Source organism: Solenopsis invicta, chromosome 3, assembly GCF_016802725.1.
Source record: "Solenopsis invicta isolate M01_SB chromosome 3, UNIL_Sinv_3.0, whole genome shotgun sequence".
Classification (NCBI taxonomy): domain Eukaryota; kingdom Metazoa; phylum Arthropoda; class Insecta; order Hymenoptera; family Formicidae; genus Solenopsis; species Solenopsis invicta.
The window spans coordinates 28,438,325-28,456,163 of record NC_052666.1 but is presented as its reverse complement, the minus strand read 5'-3'; the positions used below and the strand labels follow the sequence as shown (position 1 = coordinate 28,456,163).

General features: G+C 36.4%; 5 protein-coding genes across 6 annotated transcripts; 2 read left to right on the top strand and 3 right to left on the bottom strand.

Moving 5' to 3' along the window:
- Nucleotides 1-5: 5 nt before the first annotated feature.
- Nucleotides 6-4,216, bottom strand: LOC105204726 (importin-13). Its single transcript, XM_011173921.3, has 8 exons — nucleotides 3,827-4,216; nucleotides 3,365-3,529; nucleotides 3,115-3,261; nucleotides 2,768-3,021; nucleotides 1,898-2,657; nucleotides 829-1,738; nucleotides 610-756; nucleotides 6-528 (listed from the first exon to the last, which is right to left on the bottom strand). The coding sequence occupies exons 1-8, from the start codon at nucleotides 3,965-3,967 to the stop codon at nucleotides 287-289; spliced, it is 2,766 nt and encodes a 921-aa protein (XP_011172223.1). The 5' UTR covers nucleotides 3,968-4,216; the 3' UTR covers nucleotides 6-286.
- Nucleotides 4,217-4,988: 772 nt separating this feature from the next.
- LOC105204737 (N(4)-(Beta-N-acetylglucosaminyl)-L-asparaginase) lies at nucleotides 4,989-9,494 on the bottom strand. Its single transcript, XM_011173931.3, has 6 exons — nucleotides 9,342-9,494; nucleotides 6,677-6,857; nucleotides 6,426-6,582; nucleotides 6,101-6,326; nucleotides 5,718-6,007; nucleotides 4,989-5,348 (listed from the first exon to the last, which is right to left on the bottom strand). Exons 2-6 carry the CDS (start codon nucleotides 6,816-6,818, stop codon nucleotides 5,090-5,092), a joined length of 1,074 nt encoding a protein of 357 aa, XP_011172233.1. The 5' UTR covers nucleotides 6,819-6,857; nucleotides 9,342-9,494; the 3' UTR covers nucleotides 4,989-5,089.
- A 244-nt stretch (nucleotides 9,495-9,738) lies between these two features.
- On the top strand, nucleotides 9,739-12,504 carry LOC105204748 (thioredoxin-related transmembrane protein 2 homolog). Its single transcript, XM_011173940.3, has 5 exons — nucleotides 9,739-10,670; nucleotides 10,757-10,937; nucleotides 11,280-11,466; nucleotides 11,556-11,751; nucleotides 11,833-12,504. The coding sequence occupies exons 1-5, from the start codon at nucleotides 10,524-10,526 to the stop codon at nucleotides 11,929-11,931; spliced, it is 810 nt and encodes a 269-aa protein (XP_011172242.1). The 5' UTR covers nucleotides 9,739-10,523; the 3' UTR covers nucleotides 11,932-12,504.
- A 442-nt stretch (nucleotides 12,505-12,946) lies between these two features.
- LOC105204758 (angio-associated migratory cell protein) lies at nucleotides 12,947-16,191 on the top strand. Its single transcript, XM_011173950.3, has 8 exons — nucleotides 12,947-13,129; nucleotides 13,190-13,400; nucleotides 13,561-13,826; nucleotides 14,175-14,322; nucleotides 14,395-14,606; nucleotides 14,765-14,929; nucleotides 15,014-15,192; nucleotides 15,571-16,191. Exons 1-8 carry the CDS (start codon nucleotides 13,127-13,129, stop codon nucleotides 15,641-15,643), a joined length of 1,257 nt encoding a protein of 418 aa, XP_011172252.1. The 5' UTR covers nucleotides 12,947-13,126; the 3' UTR covers nucleotides 15,644-16,191.
- LOC105204765 (UPF0598 protein CG30010) lies at nucleotides 16,162-17,734 on the bottom strand. 2 transcript variants are annotated; one of them, XM_011173964.3, is made up of 5 exons: nucleotides 17,425-17,734; nucleotides 17,121-17,341; nucleotides 16,970-17,018; nucleotides 16,675-16,895; nucleotides 16,162-16,588 (listed from the first exon to the last, which is right to left on the bottom strand). In XM_011173964.3, the coding sequence occupies exons 2-5, from the start codon at nucleotides 17,181-17,183 to the stop codon at nucleotides 16,331-16,333; spliced, it is 591 nt and encodes a 196-aa protein (XP_011172266.1). In that variant the 5' UTR covers nucleotides 17,184-17,341; nucleotides 17,425-17,734; the 3' UTR covers nucleotides 16,162-16,330. The 2 variants fall into 2 exon arrangements, with proteins under 2 accessions (XP_011172266.1, XP_011172260.1); XM_011173958.3 differs by having other exon boundaries at nucleotides 17,116-17,341; nucleotides 17,425-17,731.
- Between the last annotated feature and the right edge of the window lie 105 nt (nucleotides 17,735-17,839).

The window sequence follows — 17,839 nt, the reverse complement described above, 5'->3', positions numbered from 1 at the left end:
ATATCTACATTTTCGTATTTTTGTTTATTTTACTATCTTTACTATAAATATTTTTTTATTATCACTATTTATTTTGCATCACGCGGACATTTTCATATTCGATACACTAAAGTGCTTCTTTCACACGATTAATATCTTACAATTCAAGTAAATGCATAAGCCTGTATAAAACACAATTATATACAGCGTTTATTATGAAGAGATAAATTATGTCAACTTTTGTATTACATATATCTTAAATCGATAGTTTCATATAGTAAAATTTGTCACCACGAGAGTTCTATTGTCAAATACCCGTCTTCTGACGACATTGAATACTAAATTCCTTTAGTACGTTGCAAAGTCGCGACCTGTTTGTCCTCTCACGCAAAATGCGCGCAACGTCATCCTTCTGTAATACGGCTGCGAGGTTTTTTTGATTCTCAAGTCCGGTGCGTAACCATTGCGCGGTCCATTCCGGACACGTTTTGTTTAATGCTAACAGAACTTCGGTGTGAGGATCCAAATTATTATGAGGCATTGCTCCACCTAATAGAGATGAAAAAAGAAATAAATAGGCGAGCGGATGAACAGCTTCGCGTTCACCGCGTCTAGAGGTCTTGTACTTACCGACACAATGTAAAATCGCGGCGACAAGTTCTTGTCCGATCGGTTGAATAAACGTTTGCAGGTGTGGGCTTTGTACAATCGCGTGACTAAGAAAATGTCCGGCCGCTTTGGCCGTAGCTGTCTCCGGAAGCGTTAGACAAGCAATCCCTATGAACAAGAATACAAATTTGTATTATGATAACTTTTTTATCTCTAAGGATATATCGATGATGTACTTACCGCATTGCAGCATATCTGGTATTTGATCCGGGACTTGCAACAACAACCGGGCGTTCTTTTTGCAGATCTGCGCAAGCACACCCATGTAGGCTTCCATCAGATCTGACCACTCGGACAGGTCACCCTGAACCGACCTGCATGCCTTCACACCATTCAATGTTAATGAGCTCATTTCCGCGAGCACTGGACTCACAATGTTGTCCGGATCCCTGCCGAAAAGCAATACGAGCTGCTTCAATAGATTTAATGCGGCTGGATGTGGCCAGATCTTGTAGGAGGTCGACAGGATTGGCAGCAAGGGTCGTGCCTCGATCTCCGGCTGCCGCAATGCCGACAAGGATTTTTGCGCGCACATGTGCATCGCCTCCAACGTGGCGTTGTCCTGGCTCCATTCGGGATGTGTGATTATCTGATTGAACACCGGCAGCACGCCGTCCAGCACGGCTTTGCCGATCGCGCCCTCGATCGTACTAAAGAACATAGTAACCATCTTCAGATAATTCGTCACGCTGAGACGCGCCGTGAACAACGGTTGTCCCAAGAACTCTTTTATCTTCGTCACGCATAGTCCCAACGTCGCCTCCAGATGCACCAGTTGCTCCTCCATAGAAGACAACACATTAAGCAGCTTTCCGGCCGCATACATGAGTCGCAAACCTTCCCCACCGCCAGGCTCGACATTCGGTAGTGTCTGACTGATAGTGTGAAGTATAGATGGTGCATAAGGGGCGAGATACGATCCGCACTCTCTCGTCAGATCTTTCAGTGCCATACTTGCAATCGGCGCTGTCGCGGAATTTCTGGTCAATCCCTGAGTAACGAGCTGCAACACTTTCTCCAGCCAAGGCTCGGGATGCTCTCCTATCCATTCGGCGTATGCACCCAGCGTCGAACAAGCAGACGTTAATACCTGGCGATGAAATGATATTTATAGGACGTTATTATTACGAAAACACATTTTTTTTAAAAGTAAATCATCAAAAAAAAGAGCTAATTAAAAATAAATTTGTATTCATTACGAAGATATTTAAAGAGAAATATGGTTAACAAAATTAACGATCGTACGTACCTCCTCGGGATAAATATGATAAGGTATGTGAACGATAATCAAGTTTATCAGTGCAGGTATGTAACAGTACTCCTGAGTGCCGACGCTCTCTGCTAGAGCTTTGAAAGCGTGTAATGTTGATTCTATATGGGTCCACGGCGAGTCTTCCATGCTTAATCTTTGTCCAAGAAGTGCCAGCAGATCGGTATCGAGAACGCTGTAACAATAGTCCAACGTGTCTGCTACATCTTGTCTATAACATCTGAAGAGCTCGCGTTCGTCCGCGTTTCCCCTTTCGCTCGGAGACGTGGGCAACGTTGATTTTCGCAACAACGCCTGAGACAGCCGAAAATAAATCGGCTTCAATGCCTCCAAAGCTCGGTTCTCCAACGGTTCATCTAACGTAGCGCAATCGTCCTGCAACGCGTACCAGAATCCAAACGGAATGCAGCTACGCGTCTCATCGGTGGGATAACGTCCTTCCAATTCCGAGCACTCCAACAGCAGCTCGATCAGTCCCATGGCCGTCCACGTGTGTGCCTCGTTAGAATTCTCGGCCAAGGCGATCAGAAACGCCCGACTGTGAGCCTCTCCGATGGCAGTTAATATTTCGCAAAAGTATTTTCTGTTACACTGCTTCGCCATCAATACCAAACTCTTAGCCCATTCCCAAAATGTTTGCGGCCGTTTGTGAAGATCATAGTGCGTTACGATCATGATTAAACAATCTTGTACTATCTCCCAGCTCTTAATGTTCTCATCATCGCCATGATTCTCGTCTCTTTATGAAAAGAATTGATATCTTATTTAGTAATTTGATAACTTAGTTATTATATCATTTTTTCTATTACCACACAATAAAATTCTCGTCGCTCTTTCAATACAACTTACTTATTAGGCGCGTAATGAGCCGCGGCTATTAATAAATATGGATAGATCTGGCTGGTGGTCTCTAAAGGTAGCTGACCAATTTTGAGCCATGATTGAGCGCATTCCAATCCCAAGGAGTATAATACACCGTCGTTGCCTTGGGAATCTGGGTTACACATTGAAAAGACCTGCTGCAAGAACCATGTAGTTTGGCACCAGCTGTTGACCAAGCTGACATTCAAGTTGGCACTCTTCGCTTCGTGTCTCTTCTCGTACTGAGAATAATCACAAATCAGTTTCAACTTTCAATGAAAAGCAAATATCAAGTGGCACAACCTCAATTCATGTATATTTTATTATGTCTTTACCTCAACAGGAAGCGTCGAGAGCACTCGAAGCAGTAATTCTAATGCAGATGTGGAATTGTAAGGTAAAATGTCAAGCAGTTCGTCAACTATACTCCCACTCTGTTCCTTGTTCTTTGCACTGTAAACGTTGGCTACAAACGCGGCTAACTGAAATCATCATACATTAGATAATTAACACTTGAACATATGAAGAGCTATTTAATTATTTACAGTATGCCCTGTTTTTCTTAAATAAAAGAGCATGTATTACCGCTTGACAGAGCTTCGTAAGGATGCATAAAGGGATATTGGATCTTCTCACGCTATTGAGCAAACGTTCCCTCAACACCGGATACTCAGCTTCAGGCACTTCGTTCCACTGCTTGGATATCTTTGTATGTAGAGTCGTTGCCGCAAAAAATTGCACCTCGTACGACTGAAAGAATAACATATTTCATTAATGTATTGAAAGAAAAGAAAAAAATCAGCTATTGGCATCGTTCTCTCAAACCAGTTGTCTAAAAATATTTCCGACTCGTCCTCTTACAAAAGCAACGTCGAAATAATCTGTCTGACTTTAATTACAATATTTTTGGAGTCTTTCAGGTAGGAAATGTCGCAGCAAGTAGCAAGAAAGGGACGTATTAAAAACGTATTAAAAAAATAAATCAGAAGTTTTGCAGAAAACAAAGGGGAAAGGGAGACTGAACGATCTTGGCTGATACGCGGCTACCTTGGAAGGGTCCAGAAGTTGCCACACGAAGTGCCAGGCTTCGGGGGAGGTTTGCACCCGCAGGAGCCATGAATGCGCCTCGTTGCTGCCCGCCGAGTAAAACTGCCTGACCGCGTTGTCGACGATCGTTGCATAATCCATATCAGATGTTTCGCGCGTACACGTTACTTTGACAGCGTTGCTCTCGTACCTATACCTCTTATTAGGGCAGGCTATGCACGAGGGCAACCAACGCAACGGCAGGAACTTCGTGACGCGCTTTCGTGCATCTAACTTGTCCTACCATCCGCGCGTCCTTACAATCCTTTATCATCTTACTCTTTGAGAGATCAAACGCGGATACTTTCCATCCGTACGGCGACACAAAACGTAATCTAACCTAACCTAACCTAACATACATCTCACTGAGCGTCACGAATAGTCACGAATGGTCACGAACTGTGAATTCGTGAGCGAACTTTCAGATTAAATGCCACCTTTCATATTTTCCCAATATCTTGTTCATATTTCAAGAATTTTGATTGATAATTAAATATTGCCGATTATATTATTAAAAAATAAATAATTTACAACTTTCGATAAAATAGCAAGTGATTTTACTACCTTGGTAAAAATGTTTCTTATATAATTTTTATACGAATTGGAACCTTTCATTAAAAATATTGAGAAAGTCTACATCTGTTCTTAGAATTTTACATATAAATTTTGAAATTTTACATCTCATAATTAAAAAAAAAATATTTTTAACTTTTAAATTTTATAGAAATTATAAAAATTTTTTAAACCTTAGAATATTTCATAATTAACATGAAAAATTTTGTAAGATGGACTTTTTAAGTATTTCCAAAGTGTTCCACACATGCAATTTGTATAAAAAAATCTTAGAAAGTTATAAAATTATACAGAAATTTTGAAAAATTCTGAAAAATTATATAAAAAATTTAAAAAAAAATGTTCATCAGAATAAGCTCAATTTAACTTTATAAAATAGAAAACTGTACATTTTTGTACTACAACTGTATAAAAGATTTGGAACGCTAAAATTGCATTAACTTTATTATCATTTATATTGCAAGAAATTTTATCGTAAATCTCATGATACTTGTATGGATTGATATGAATCTTTGCTTCTGTAATTTTGTGTTTCATTTAATAACTCAGATTTTTTTTATAAGTTTTAGTGTAACGTTTATTTACATTATTATATTAGGAATGTTTATATAATCTCGTATATTGTTATCACATATTAAAATTTGAATGAAATCAGCAAATATCGTCCTTATCACACTGCGGATTATAGTTGCTGCATTCAACCGAAAGTAGTTTAGGGCCCAGAGTGGGATTTGCGACATAGTAAGGAAACTCTGCCATTCCGTTACACGCTGCTCCGTATTCTCCCTTTTTGTTCAACGCGATCACCCCGCCGAAGAAGCTAGGATAATGCTGGGCGATTCTGTTAATCGCTGTCTTAGCAGCTGCACTCGGCGAAGCTCCATTACGCATCTCCTCCACCGCCAGGAAGCTAGAAAAAGTATGCAACTTGATCTAAACTATTAGAACTTATTAAAATACTACTCTTATTATATTAAATATCAACCCTCTGTACATACATTGTTTTTCAACGTTTCCTCTATGCACGATCAGATTATGGCACTTCTGAACTAATTTCATTACTTTTACACATATAAAAGTATATTAAAAAAAAATTATATATAAACATATTGTTGATTTAATGCTAAACAATTTCAAAATTAAAGTAAGAAATTTAGAACCACAAAATTCAAAATAAAAAAAAATAAAAAAAAAATTGTATTTTAGTTCATTAAAATGTAAAATAGAATTTGTACAAAACGCGTACTTATATTCAATTAATACGTAACGCGAATGATACCTCGGCAAAAATCGCATCATAATATCTCCGTCGCCGGTACCGGCTGCCGCACCGGCTTCCTGGTCGGCGTACGCGCCAGCTCCCGCAATAGGAGAATCCCCAATGCGGCCGGGTATCTTATTTTTGGCGCCGTTCGTGGATGTCCCGGCTGCTGTTCGTCCCTGTGAGTCTATCGCGAGTACACCGATTGTATCATGATTATCCTCGCTTCCCACTAGCGTGCTTTCATCATCTTTTATATCACTTGGACGATATGGTCCGCAGGTGGTTGTTGGATCCGGTATAACGTTCTAGAAATAACAAGAATATCAACAAATTATCGAGGTAATGATCGTGAGAGAAGACGTAGAAAGAAAATGCAAAAGTGGCCTCTCTTTCAGTACCTTCCAAAAATTAGGTTGGCACTTGTTCGCCTTCCACTTTAACCACATCTCTTTGGATTCGTCCGTTTGTAGGGACTCTTTCTTGAATCCCATATTCACAGCAAAATCCGTAGCCAAGTCTCCGCCCAATAGGGAATGTTTTGTGTGCTCCAGTACTTTGCGAGCAACCGAAATGGCGTTCTTCACGTTCCGCAGTCCTCCTACCCCACCCACATCCATCGCCACTCTATTAAAATATTTCTTAAATATAATCATGGTATAATTTAAATTTTATTAATGTACAATAAAAAAAGGCTGCTTTTGTTGCTTCAACTATCGTTACTACCCATCCATAATGACAGCATCCAGCATAGTTTCTCCACATTCATCTGGACTGCCGCCAAATCCCACAGTTTTTCTGCACTGTTGCTCCTCGCACAGAGAACATCCTTCCTCTATTGCGTCCAGAGCGCTTCTCTTCTGATTATATATCACGTCCCATGCTTAAATAATAATTATCAGTGCTTTTTGACTGCCTGAAGTTTCTTAGAATTCTCTCACTTTGGCAAGTTGACACAATTACATATTTTAATATACCTTTCTCCGTTGCAGATGTGTAATTCCAGGTGATCACTATTACAGGAAAGCTGTTATTGACCACATTTTGTTCATCGACTGCAGTGACAAACAAGCAGACCTCAAAGAGCAATAAAATTCCTACAAAGCTGACGAGCCTCATTCTGCCTGCAACTTCTGGAGGTGCACAGTGGCACAGTGCCTGCAGAGGTATTAAACAGCATGAACTTTGTACAACAAAGAGAGAAAATCTTTGATAAACAAGAAAGACAGGAATATCTATTTGATACTATGTACAGTAAGTTAATAAGATAAGTCACTCCAGTGATAACACAACTCATTGTTATTAATCAACAGAATTGGTTAGCAATTAATTAGAAGTTAATAACTGTTAACTTAAATTAATTATAAATAATTTAATTTTTAACTTTAATTAATTCTTTTTGAAACAAACTTTAGTTTATTAACTTTTTTCCTAAGTTAAAAATTTATTTCTACAAAAAATATATTCTCACAAAAAAACAGTTTTTATTTCATATAAACTTAATTTACAAATAAAAATTAAAAATTTTATGATTTGATATTATAATTATTTTGAGTAATCTAACTTTAAAAAATTACAAATTTCTAATTTAATATGAATAATGCAAAATTAATTTTTAATTTAATATTAATTTTTTATTTATGTAACTTTTAACGTAATTACATTAATTTTCTAAGTCATTAACTTCACCTTGATTTAATTAAAAAGATATATTAATTTACCCAATAGTGCTAATTAAAAATAAAGTGTCATTAAAAGTATAAATCTTTTCAGGCAAGTACCTTATAAACAGTCTATTGAATCATCACATTGTCCTGAGACATTTGAACTAGGTTATCAGTGTTATCATATCGTCAATATTTTTATTTTTTGTTAACAGTGCATTGAACCATGTAAACATTGCACGAAGCATATGTAATCATACACGAGGTGTTCAAGAAAACATTATTAGTGCATCAAGATATCAAAAATCAATTTTATCAAAATTTGGACAACTATTTTACAATATAAATTTCCAATTATGAACTGTATAGAGCGTTAATTATATGTTATTGTGTTTATTCAACTTTAAAAAAAAAAGAAAAAAGACGCCAAGTGTGTGTGTGTGTGTGTGTGTGTGTGTGTGTGTGTGTGTGTGTGTATGTGTACACCTCTTAAAATCTTTATTTTTTCTACAAAATTCAAGTGTACTATCTTTGTATTCTCATTGAACAATGTTTCTATTCCAACCCATGTGGTATTATCTTTAATTTTAATACAAAATCTAAATGGCACTATCTCTGTACGTTATTGAAAAATCTTTCTATTCCAACCCAAGATACTAGCACTTGGATTGGCATAGAAAGAATTTTTAAAGAGTATACAAAGTAGCACTTGGATTTTGTAGAAAGAAATTGAGATTTTAGATGCGCACACACATTTGATGCCTTTTATTTATCTCTTTTTTTTAACGATAATTTTGTATGTAAAATAATGTCATAATTGCCATCAACATTGTTATTACGACGCAATTATAAAAGGAGACTGTGTAGTGTATGGTCATCGTGTCACTAACTCTTAATGCAACTAGAAGGAACAGCGGAGAAAATCAAAGAAGTTACACTATTCTTCTTCTTATGCTATACACGTTATCGTGTGTGAGTTATCATAACTGGCTAAGTAAGAATCAGCTTTTTAATTTAAAAAATAATATATGACTAAGCGTTTTATTTAAAAAAATTCCATGATTGAATTTAAAAATTAATAATAATAAATATGTTGTGCTACATATTCTGTTTAACGCATTAAAAATTTTTTTTTTAAATAAACTGATATACAATATTAACATACTGAAGATTAATAAATTAAATCGTATTTCAAGGCAAAAGAAAATAATCTATTTTTCACTTAAATTGCAATTGTTATAATATCATGAATATCAAATGCAAACAGAAAAAAGATTAATGCCACATTATATGTATATATAACATACTCTTGCATGGTTTCTGGGAAGACAGCAAAAACCATTCAGTGAGTTTTAGAAAATTATTTCAAAGAAATTAATTTATAATACCAAAGATATATTACAGTAAATAAAATAATATTTAATTAGTAAAACAAGTTATAACATAATTTCTAAAAAAACACAAAAAATTAAATTTATCCTTTCTTAATTAAATTTAAAAAGACCCTTTTTGCTTCAGGGTTGAATAACTCAGTGAAAAAAAATCGTACAACGTGCAACAAGTACGCAAATTAAAGGTAAAGATTCATGTTTTCAAATGCTGTAAACCGTATTTGTGTGTGATTTTTATTTCACGTCGCAAAGTTTTACAAATTTTGTAAACAATGTTGAGTTTTGATGCATCCCCATTTGAATCCTCGTAGCTTCTTAGCAAACAGTAAATCATTTAATGAATTATCAATCTCGAAACTAGAGATTTCAAGCTTTCAAATGCTTTTTTGAACATCTTTTTACAATTATTTTTAACAAAGTTACATTTTCTTGAATTTTGCCTATTGTTGGAAGTCAGAATAAGTTACACTTTAATTTTGCTGTCAAGTGTATTATCGTCAGTAGAGAATTTCAGACTCAATTATATTGATAATGTCAACATTTTGCTATTATCCATATACCATTAATTGATAATTACGAAAATTTACCCAGAGATTTAGCCAGCTCGCTGCTTTCAGATGACTGAATCAGGCTGATCAATCCTAACCTCTCACTCTTATCTTTAAGCGACGTCCAGTAAGCTCTCACCAGCTCTCACGGAGACCCCAAACCCCAATGCCCCAATGGAGGTTAGGTTATTAGGTTAGAAGCGGTAGCGCTGCGGATTTCCTTCGCAGATGCATCTCTGTACGCGATTGGTTAGCTAAACCTCGTGAATCGAGGCTTGTAGTATTACTGGCTCCTCAGGCCACGTGACTGCGTGTATGGCTTGTGATAGGCTGTTTGAGATAGCGGACTTTGAGATAGCGGACCTGCCATCTCGTGGACCGCCGAGGCAGCGTGGCGGGAAGACGAGAAATGTATTCGGTGTATTTTCAGTACTATTAAAGTGATATTTTATATAACAAAGTGTTATCCGTTCGCCCTGCCTGTCTCCATTACGCCTTTCCCTATTCCCAGACGGTTTTCTAATACATATAGTTTTCCCGTTTTACATATCTTTTCAGATTACCGACATACACACACCCTCGCACGTTGAGCAAAAAACTCAAGTTAGCGAAGACTCAAACCACACTAAAGCTACTTTCCTGAGAACACAGTCGACACTTTTAACACAGAGCGACACACATCGCTTTTCATTTACATACAAATTCACTCGACAAATTTTCAGATTCTATTCAGGAAAAAGTCTACTGTGTTCGAGTGTGTTTACTCGTGTCAATTTGTGCCTTTTAAAAGGAAGAGGAGATAAGTTAGCGGAGATGCACGATAGAATTTGACACATTGCAAAATGAGCGTGCCGTACTACATTGTCTAACGCATGTTCATTTGCACGTGAGAATAATACACGCACGTCGGGCGTATCATCAATGTGGCCTCGTTTTTGTTTGACTCTCATTCACTCCTACTTGCTCCTACTGCAGAATCCATGTCTCTTTTCTCGTCTCTTCCTCGCATGAATGAATCTCACAAAACAGCTGACGCCACCTCACTCACCATGTACACGAGATAGTGATCACCTTCGGGAATTGCCAGGAGGAAAATAAGTGGGACCTCCTGCGTGACAGATCGTACGGCAATCGCCGTTCGATAATAATTAGTCCGTTCACCGAGTGCATTACCAGGTGTGATCTATAATTGTAGAAGAGTTACCTCTCCCTCACTTCGAAATGTCGCTCAAGAAGGATCTAAGGTTACTCGTGAAACCGTACTACCTGATAAATATCCTCCTCAGTGTCTCCTACATCTTCTCCAAGCGCCTTCTTCCTGGAGTTTGCAATTATCTATTTGCTCAAGACAACTGCGAGCTTGATACGGTGAATAGTAGACACATTTATCACACAGCAATATAACTTTGATAGGGTATTTGGGTATTCAGTTAATGTTGCGCTTTTGTTTTTAGAGGGAGACGGAAATTCTCTTTTTCCTCATGATTGTTATCATGATAAGAACAAGGAAGACCGGCAGTGTGACCATGATAAATTACTTGACATCCAGCTTCGTGTACACGAAGGTGGCAAATTTGATCCTGTGGTTTTACGCAGACGTGCGGATGGGCATTCTGTTTGCATTTATTTTTACATGTATGAGGAGATGCGACGACTATCTTGTGAATTATATAGTTCCAAGCAGACTATTTACATTTAATAGACGTTTGAGAATCATTTAATTACTTTCATGATATAATAAAAGTGTTTATTAAATATTTTTAGCATCTATATTAACATTTCATACAAAAACAAAATTTTAAACTAGTAAAAAAAATTAAAGTAGATATTATAAAGTGTCATAAAATAAAATGTTTTTATAACCTTTATTAAATAGTTTTAAACGTATCAAATTTTCAAGGGTTAAACATTTTGAATCTAACTGTGAGTCTGTTGTCACAAGCGATCTAATACTGGTCAAATGCACATTGTGTGCAGTGTGCGGATTGGTATTACCAGAGCCGACGTATCAAGGACCTGAAAACGTGATCTATTTGCGCGGAGCTAACGGACTGCAGGAAGAGTTGCAGCGCGACACCAAAACGGTCTGGTTGGTGGCGTTTTACACCGCATGGAATCCAGCTTGCGTAACATTTGCGCCGATATTTTCTGAACTCTCTGCGGAGTAAGCGATTTAATCAATTGTACAATCTGATATCTCTATCTCGCCGTGCGCTAGAATATATTTGCTGTTATTAAAAATAATTGATTTAGATACGCATTGGAGAAATTCAAATTCGGTAAAGTGGACGTCGGAAGGTATCCGGATGCCGCGGCGAAATATCATATCAGCGACTCTAGCACAAGCAAGCAGCTGCCGACGCTGATACTCTTTAAAGACGGCAAGGAGGTGGAACGACGTCCGTACGCGGATCACAAAGGGAAGCTCGTAAAGTTTCTTTTCTCATTGGTACGTCGTCATATCAGATTTAACTTGTCAAAATTCTGACTTACGTCTGTCCACTCTTGTTTATTTGTCTCAATTTTTCAGGACAACGTAAAGGCCGCGTTCGATCTCAATAATATTTACAACGACTGCAAGAAGAATCCTATCAAAAGAAAAGAGAAGAAGTCGTTGAAGGCGGACTAATGAAGTGAAACGTTAGGCATTTAATGAGAAGATACCAGTTAGTAATTGAGCGGGTTTCAGTTAAATAAACTTCTACTGTGTAGACAATCCCGCTAATGCGTAATCTCGACCGAGTCATGGTTCCGAGTTAAAGATACAAAGTTTCGTGTAAACGTTTTGTTGCGTATTGCAATAATCTGTGCAACGTTGTCGTATATTATCTAGTTTTATTTATGTTCGATCATCTGTACATAACATATTACTATTGTTATTGCATATTATTGCGTATGGTGTGTGAATGTGCCATATATATACAGGGTGTTCATTAATGGTTGTACCCACTTTTTACCATAGGAGCATGATTTACCGACGGATATGTATTTCTAACATATTATTATATTAGAAATAACAAATGCGTGCTCCTATGGTAAAACGTGGGGACAACCATTAATGAACACCCTGTATATTTACTAATGTAAAATTCAAATACATACAGAAAGAGCTTGTTATACAATTAACAGTTTAACGTTGCGTCGTTTCCTTTTGAAATAGGCTTGACATAGTTGTTGAATAAAGGCTGATCGTTGGCACATACTCTTTTCTATTTTACTCTTAATAATATTTAACATTTTTAGATTAAGAAAAACAGTTAATCGGTGCTTGGTGCTCGATAATAATTTTCTAGGTGAATTTATAAAAATATTTAATGCATTAAAAATCATTAAGTATTTGCAGTTATTTGCGTTTGATAATTCGCGTATTACAATTTTTGTAATGAAGGAAACAATTATAAGGACTAGATCCTCTGACCCTCAAAATTAAATTCTCTGTTTCATATGATTGAGATTTTTAAATCAATTTAAATTCGGCCGACAGATTTGTTGAGAGGGCGCTGACGCGCGGCAAACTTCAGGGATAACGCATAACGTCCACTTTGTGACTGCACTTTCTGCACTACAAATGAGATAGATATATAATTTAGATGTTGGAGAAAAAGAGAAGATAAATAATAGGTGCAGCAAATTCTGCAACGAAAATCAAACTTCTCATTACTTCATCGGTGTTCAAATCAGTTCGAATCTGACGTTGTCTAACCTTGATGACCACGTGCCGTGGAACACGTGCACTAAGTTTTTTCAAACGCACCAACATCGGGAGGTTCTAGAAGATTAGAGATCGTTCTCGCTCGACGACTGTACCACGTATTTATTTCGTAATGGTAAGTACGACATAGCTGTGCCAATCGATGAAGGCCGATTGATCGTGATCCTCCCGACAGATGCAGGACAGACATACCCCGCCGTTTCCGCCCGATGTGGAGGATCTCGACTCCGCGGACGAGATGATCGTGGAAGACGACATCGAGGAAGTCATCGAATTAAACGATCCGATTTTCGAGAGCGCGAGTTCGTCCGACAGTGAGGAGTCGTGGAAAGAGACTGTCACGCAGAAGGACGACGCCGTGTGCGTCTTTCGCGGCCACACTCCCGGTAAGAACGCCGTTTTGGTTTGCGCGCTAGCCTATATTCACTAGCCTATATTCACTTTTTGTGATAAATGTTCTTTTAAGCTTACATATATTTCAGAAATAAATGTACACATTTATCGGTAAAAGTGGCATTGATTCTTTCTTTTATGAACCTATCTCAGGATCCACAGTCTTTTGCTGCTCGTTAAGTAAAAACGGCGAACTGGCGGCGACGGGGGATGAGGATGACAAGGGATACCTTTGGAACACCAGTACGAGCGAGAGTGTTTTGAACACAGGCACCAGCCACGAAGACAGTGTTATATTTTCGGACTTCAACCACAATGACAAGTACTTGGCTACAGCTGATATGTCTGGCAAGATAAAGCTGTGGAGGATAAGTGATAAGACCTGCGTCTGGGAAACTACCGTAATGAACGATATTACTGTGAGCACTTTTAACGTTACAGTTATTAATCCCTCTGTACAACATATATTGTTTTTCGTCACCTTATCTATACATGATCTGCTTTTTGAGTTTATTTTACTAGGCTAATTACAGTGCTCTTAGTGTCTTGAAAAGAAAGTAGATCACAATTGTCAAATTATATGTATAGAGTTAAAATTGTTCTTTATAGCTAAATGTTACATTCTACATTAAAATAGCTATTTAATTAGACCTCATAGCAAAAAAAGAGAAAAGAGAAGTACAAAAAGTTGAGCTATAAAGTATAAATTGATTTTTTTAAGCATTATTGCAGCATTTTATTGATATTTTTTTTGTTATATTGTCTAGTGGATAAAGTGGCATCATTTGAGTGACGTCTTGGTAGCAGGTGTCGTAACAGGAGAAGTTTATATGTTAAAAGTACGAAAGGATGATTATAAGGTTTTCGCGCATGGTACCGGTGATAAATCGGAGAGCGGTATAATTCTTCCAGATGGTATGTGATAAGAGTATTTTAGATTTACTTAAAGGAATAGAATACATTATAATCCAAAGGAAAACTTTGCAGGGAAACGCGCCGCAATAGGATATCAAAGCGGCACGATTCACGTAATAGATTTAAAGTCGAACACGTTATTGTCGACCATTCCTCCTGATCAAACAAGATCACGTGGACATTCAGCCGCTGTTATCGCTCTCGATTGTTACATGGATAATAATCTGTTGATTTCAGTGTCATTGGAAAGTCAGACTATTTTAAGCACAGCACATAACGGCAAGGTAAAGAAAACTTATTAATTTTCTTTGTACAAAGAAAGTAATATCTATATTTTTTTCTTTACGTTTTCTGATTTTTAAGAGAGATTATTTTTAGGCTTTTCGCGTTGCTTAAAGATAAAGATCAAATTAGTAATTTTTAATATTGAAACATTTTTCAGGTAGTCTGTATACTTCAAGATTTGAAAAAAAATGAAGCTGAAGTTAACACCAATAATGTAGAGACCGCGGCTTTTTGCAAAGACCCTACATTCCCCGCTGCTGCAACTGGAACAGTCGTGAGCGACGTAGAAGGAAAAATTTACATATGGGATATTTCAAAACAAGTATTATTCTTTATAAATCCAAAATTTCTCCAATATACAAACAATAAAAGTTCTAAGAGTTCTAAAAGTTGTGTCTCTCTTCAGACTCTTAGGCACGAGATGAGTCAGGAAGGAGGCATCACAAAATTGGTTTGGACTAGGACAACGTTATTATTTACAGCAGGATTAGATGGTAACCTAAGATGTTTTGATGCGAAAGCAGGCCATCGTCTCCAAGTATTCTCAGGCCACAAAACGGCTTTATATGACTTATGTATATCCAGGTAAACAATTGAAAAAATTTATATACTCATTAATCGCGAAAGAAATAAAAACAGAACAATCAGAAACGTTCTGAAGGTTAATTTCAATTTTAATTAATTTTGATTGTACTTTGTGTTGATTGTACTTGATGCCAAATAGATACAAATATCCTTTTCACTTAAATTCGCAATGTAACGTATATCAAAGAGAACTATCAATCAGAAAAATTTAAATAATGAATTTCAATCATTTTGCATTGTAATATTCTCTAGCAATTAAAATTATTTTAATCTTTGACGTTAATCAGTAACATTTTGTGAATCTAAAGTGTTCTGTTTATGGAACAGAATTTTGTATTTTTTGTATGTACTTGGTAAATGTGTTTTATAATTTTTCAGTGACGAGAAGAAAGCATTGACAGTTTCCGATGACAGCACTGCTAGGATCTTTGACATTTCATCTCTATGTTGATATACATATATACAGGGTGATTATTAATCATTGGAACAATTATTTACCATAAGAAATGACTTCCGACGACGCTCCATGTAATTTATTTAGAGTGAAGTCAGTAAGTCACTCTTATGGTAAATAGTTGTTACAACTATTAATAATCACCCTGTATGTATTAACACCCTGTTAATATTTAATATCCTCTATATATATATATATATATATATATATATATATATATATATAGGATATTAAATATTAATACTAATGAAATATGTTTATAAGTGTATATACACACATAAACATAATATAAATTTATATACATATATTTATAAAAGCGTGATTTATAAAATATATCTCTATTTGGTAAAACTATAGAAAAGGGAAACTTTGAATACGTTGTTGAAATTACAACTAAGTTATTAAATATTAAAGTAAATGACTTAAATAAAATTTTAAATTAGACTTGGATTAACATAGATAGTTTCGGATAAAAATGCAGGAATTTCTTGCATTTATAACATATAGATAATATGTAGATAATAAAATTTCTAATCGCTATTGTATTTGAAACTCGTTTATACACTCTTATCAGTTTTTAATGAGCAAAGAGCGATAACTGAAAACCTTTTAAAGTTTAGGATCAACGTACATCCAGATCACTGGAGAAGCCTTTTTTTTATAGTTGTCTGGTCTGTTAACAAATTATGAACAAAGCTTCGTTATATTTGCTCCATGTGACAATTTGTCTCTATACCATTCCGTGTCGAGCTGGTATCGCTTATCTCTCCATACGAAATGCGTCGGCGCATTTCTCTCGCCGTTTTCAAAGTCAAATGAAGTGCTAAATTCGATAGCCAGATTGGATCTTACTAGGCCGATTCCGTTCGCTTTTTCCGATGCGGGATGATACACTCTTCCCGTTTTAACATTCATAAACAACCTTTGTGGCTCAAATGGTACCTGTGGCAAATTTGATGGTAGTACAATATCAGTAAGACTATTAAAATTGTAAATTTATTATCTACAACTAAATTCCGCGAAATTACCATTAGCAAATCGTCTGCGTGTGCGTAACTGAACCAATCCTCTTCCACATCAGTTTTCGCGTTACGTTTTTGAATCACCTTTGTAAAAACCACTGGCAGATCGTCACATCTCACATAGTTCCTCTCCACACCACAAATTGACAAGAACGGAAAGTCGTCCATGTAACGTCCAGTGTTGTTTTTTCCCAGGCGCTTGAAGAAAAATGCCAAGAATCTCTTATCTGTGACAGAGGTCGCGGCGTGTGTGAATTACATTATGACCCTTTTTTCAGTTAACGTAAAAACTGCTGCATACCTTTAAAGCAGGAAGTGAAATTCCTTATGCGGACGTCATCCAGGAACAACTGTGATTATTATAAAGTTTATTTACGAGTTATAGTTTGTTTATTATATTAATGGCAAAAGCTGCCAGACTTAACCAGCAGATAAAGCGAAAAATACCATGCCTTGATGATCGATGTAATAGAAGTACTCTCGAATGCGGGGTTGAGGGGACTGGCCTTGAACATACGTCACATAATTTTGCTCAAGGGTCCTGGCTGAAGGAAATCTTCGACTTTTCACAAAGCCAGCACGCATACAAAGTATCAACGACATTCTGCTAAATTCGAACTCAATGATGCTTACGATATGATCAAGAATTTGGAGCACTTGTTAAATAGATTTACTAAAATTAAGAAAAAAGTATAACAATTATAATTGAGCATGGAAAATTATTTCCAATGTGTAAGTAGATTCATAAATTGTTACCTAAAACTGCATTCAATCTGTATCACAATTAGATATTATGCTACGTCACGTTGATTACATCAATTGTACATAATATATAAATTATATGCCTTTATATACATTGGTGTAAATATATTTGCATATATACATATATGTCTGTGAATATGCAATATTAAATTTTCTTTCGTAAGGATCGCCAGTCAACAGGTGTAAGTCGTAACTATTTTGCTTTATTTAGTAATACAAGTTTTCTTTGTTAGCCAATCCGTCTTTTAATCGCTAATATTTTACATTTTTTATGGGAAGTACACAGATCAGCTGAAACGAATGACCTAACCTCAGTTTTGTAAATAGGTTAGGTTTCCGTAATATAAGAGAAGAGGTTAAAAAGTCTCCACTAGACCGTTAATTACACATTCCTGCATTATCTACAGCG

Bases quoted from the DNA above. Each gene is read 5' to 3' on its own strand.
- LOC105204726 (XM_011173921.3), bottom strand. From the start codon at position 3,967: ATGGATTATGCAACGATCGTCGACAACGCGGTCAGGCAGTTTTACTCG. The intron at 3,262-3,364 runs GTAATACATGCT...TGATGATTTCAG, and splicing joins TTACGAAGCTCTGTCAAGCG to TTAGCCGCGTTTGTAGCCAA. The intron at 757-828 runs GTAAGTACATCA...TCTTGTTCATAG, and splicing joins ACCAGATATGCTGCAATGCG to GGATTGCTTGTCTAACGCTT.
- LOC105204737 (XM_011173931.3), bottom strand. From the start codon at position 6,818: ATGAGGCTCGTCAGCTTTGTAGGAATTTTATTGCTCTTTGAGGTCTGC. The intron at 6,327-6,425 runs GTAGTAACGATA...ATATTTTAATAG, and splicing joins GATGCTGTCATTATGGATGG to AGTGGCGATGGATGTGGGTG. The intron at 6,008-6,100 runs GTACTGAAAGAG...TGTTATTTCTAG, and splicing joins GCCAACCTAATTTTTGGAAG to AACGTTATACCGGATCCAAC.
- LOC105204748 (XM_011173940.3), top strand. From the start codon at position 10,524: ATGTCGCTCAAGAAGGATCTAAGGTTACTCGTGAAACCGTACTACCTG. The intron at 10,938-11,279 runs GTATGAGGAGAT...CATTGTGTGCAG, and splicing joins GTTTGCATTTATTTTTACAT to TGTGCGGATTGGTATTACCA. The intron at 11,752-11,832 runs GTACGTCGTCAT...TCAATTTTTCAG, and splicing joins TAAAGTTTCTTTTCTCATTG to GACAACGTAAAGGCCGCGTT.
- LOC105204758 (XM_011173950.3), top strand. The intron at 14,930-15,013 runs GTATTATTCTTT...GTCTCTCTTCAG, and splicing joins TATGGGATATTTCAAAACAA to ACTCTTAGGCACGAGATGAG. The intron at 15,193-15,570 runs GTAAACAATTGA...ATAATTTTTCAG, and splicing joins TATGACTTATGTATATCCAG to TGACGAGAAGAAAGCATTGA.
- LOC105204765 (XM_011173958.3), bottom strand. From the start codon at position 17,271: ATGTCGTTGATACTTTGTATGCGTGCTGGCTTTGTGAAAAGTCGAAGA. The intron at 17,019-17,115 runs GTATTTTTCGCT...TAATAATCACAG, and splicing joins ACATCGATCATCAAGGCATG to TTGTTCCTGGATGACGTCCG. The intron at 16,589-16,674 runs GTAATTTCGCGG...AATTTGCCACAG, and splicing joins ACGCAGACGATTTGCTAATG to GTACCATTTGAGCCACAAAG.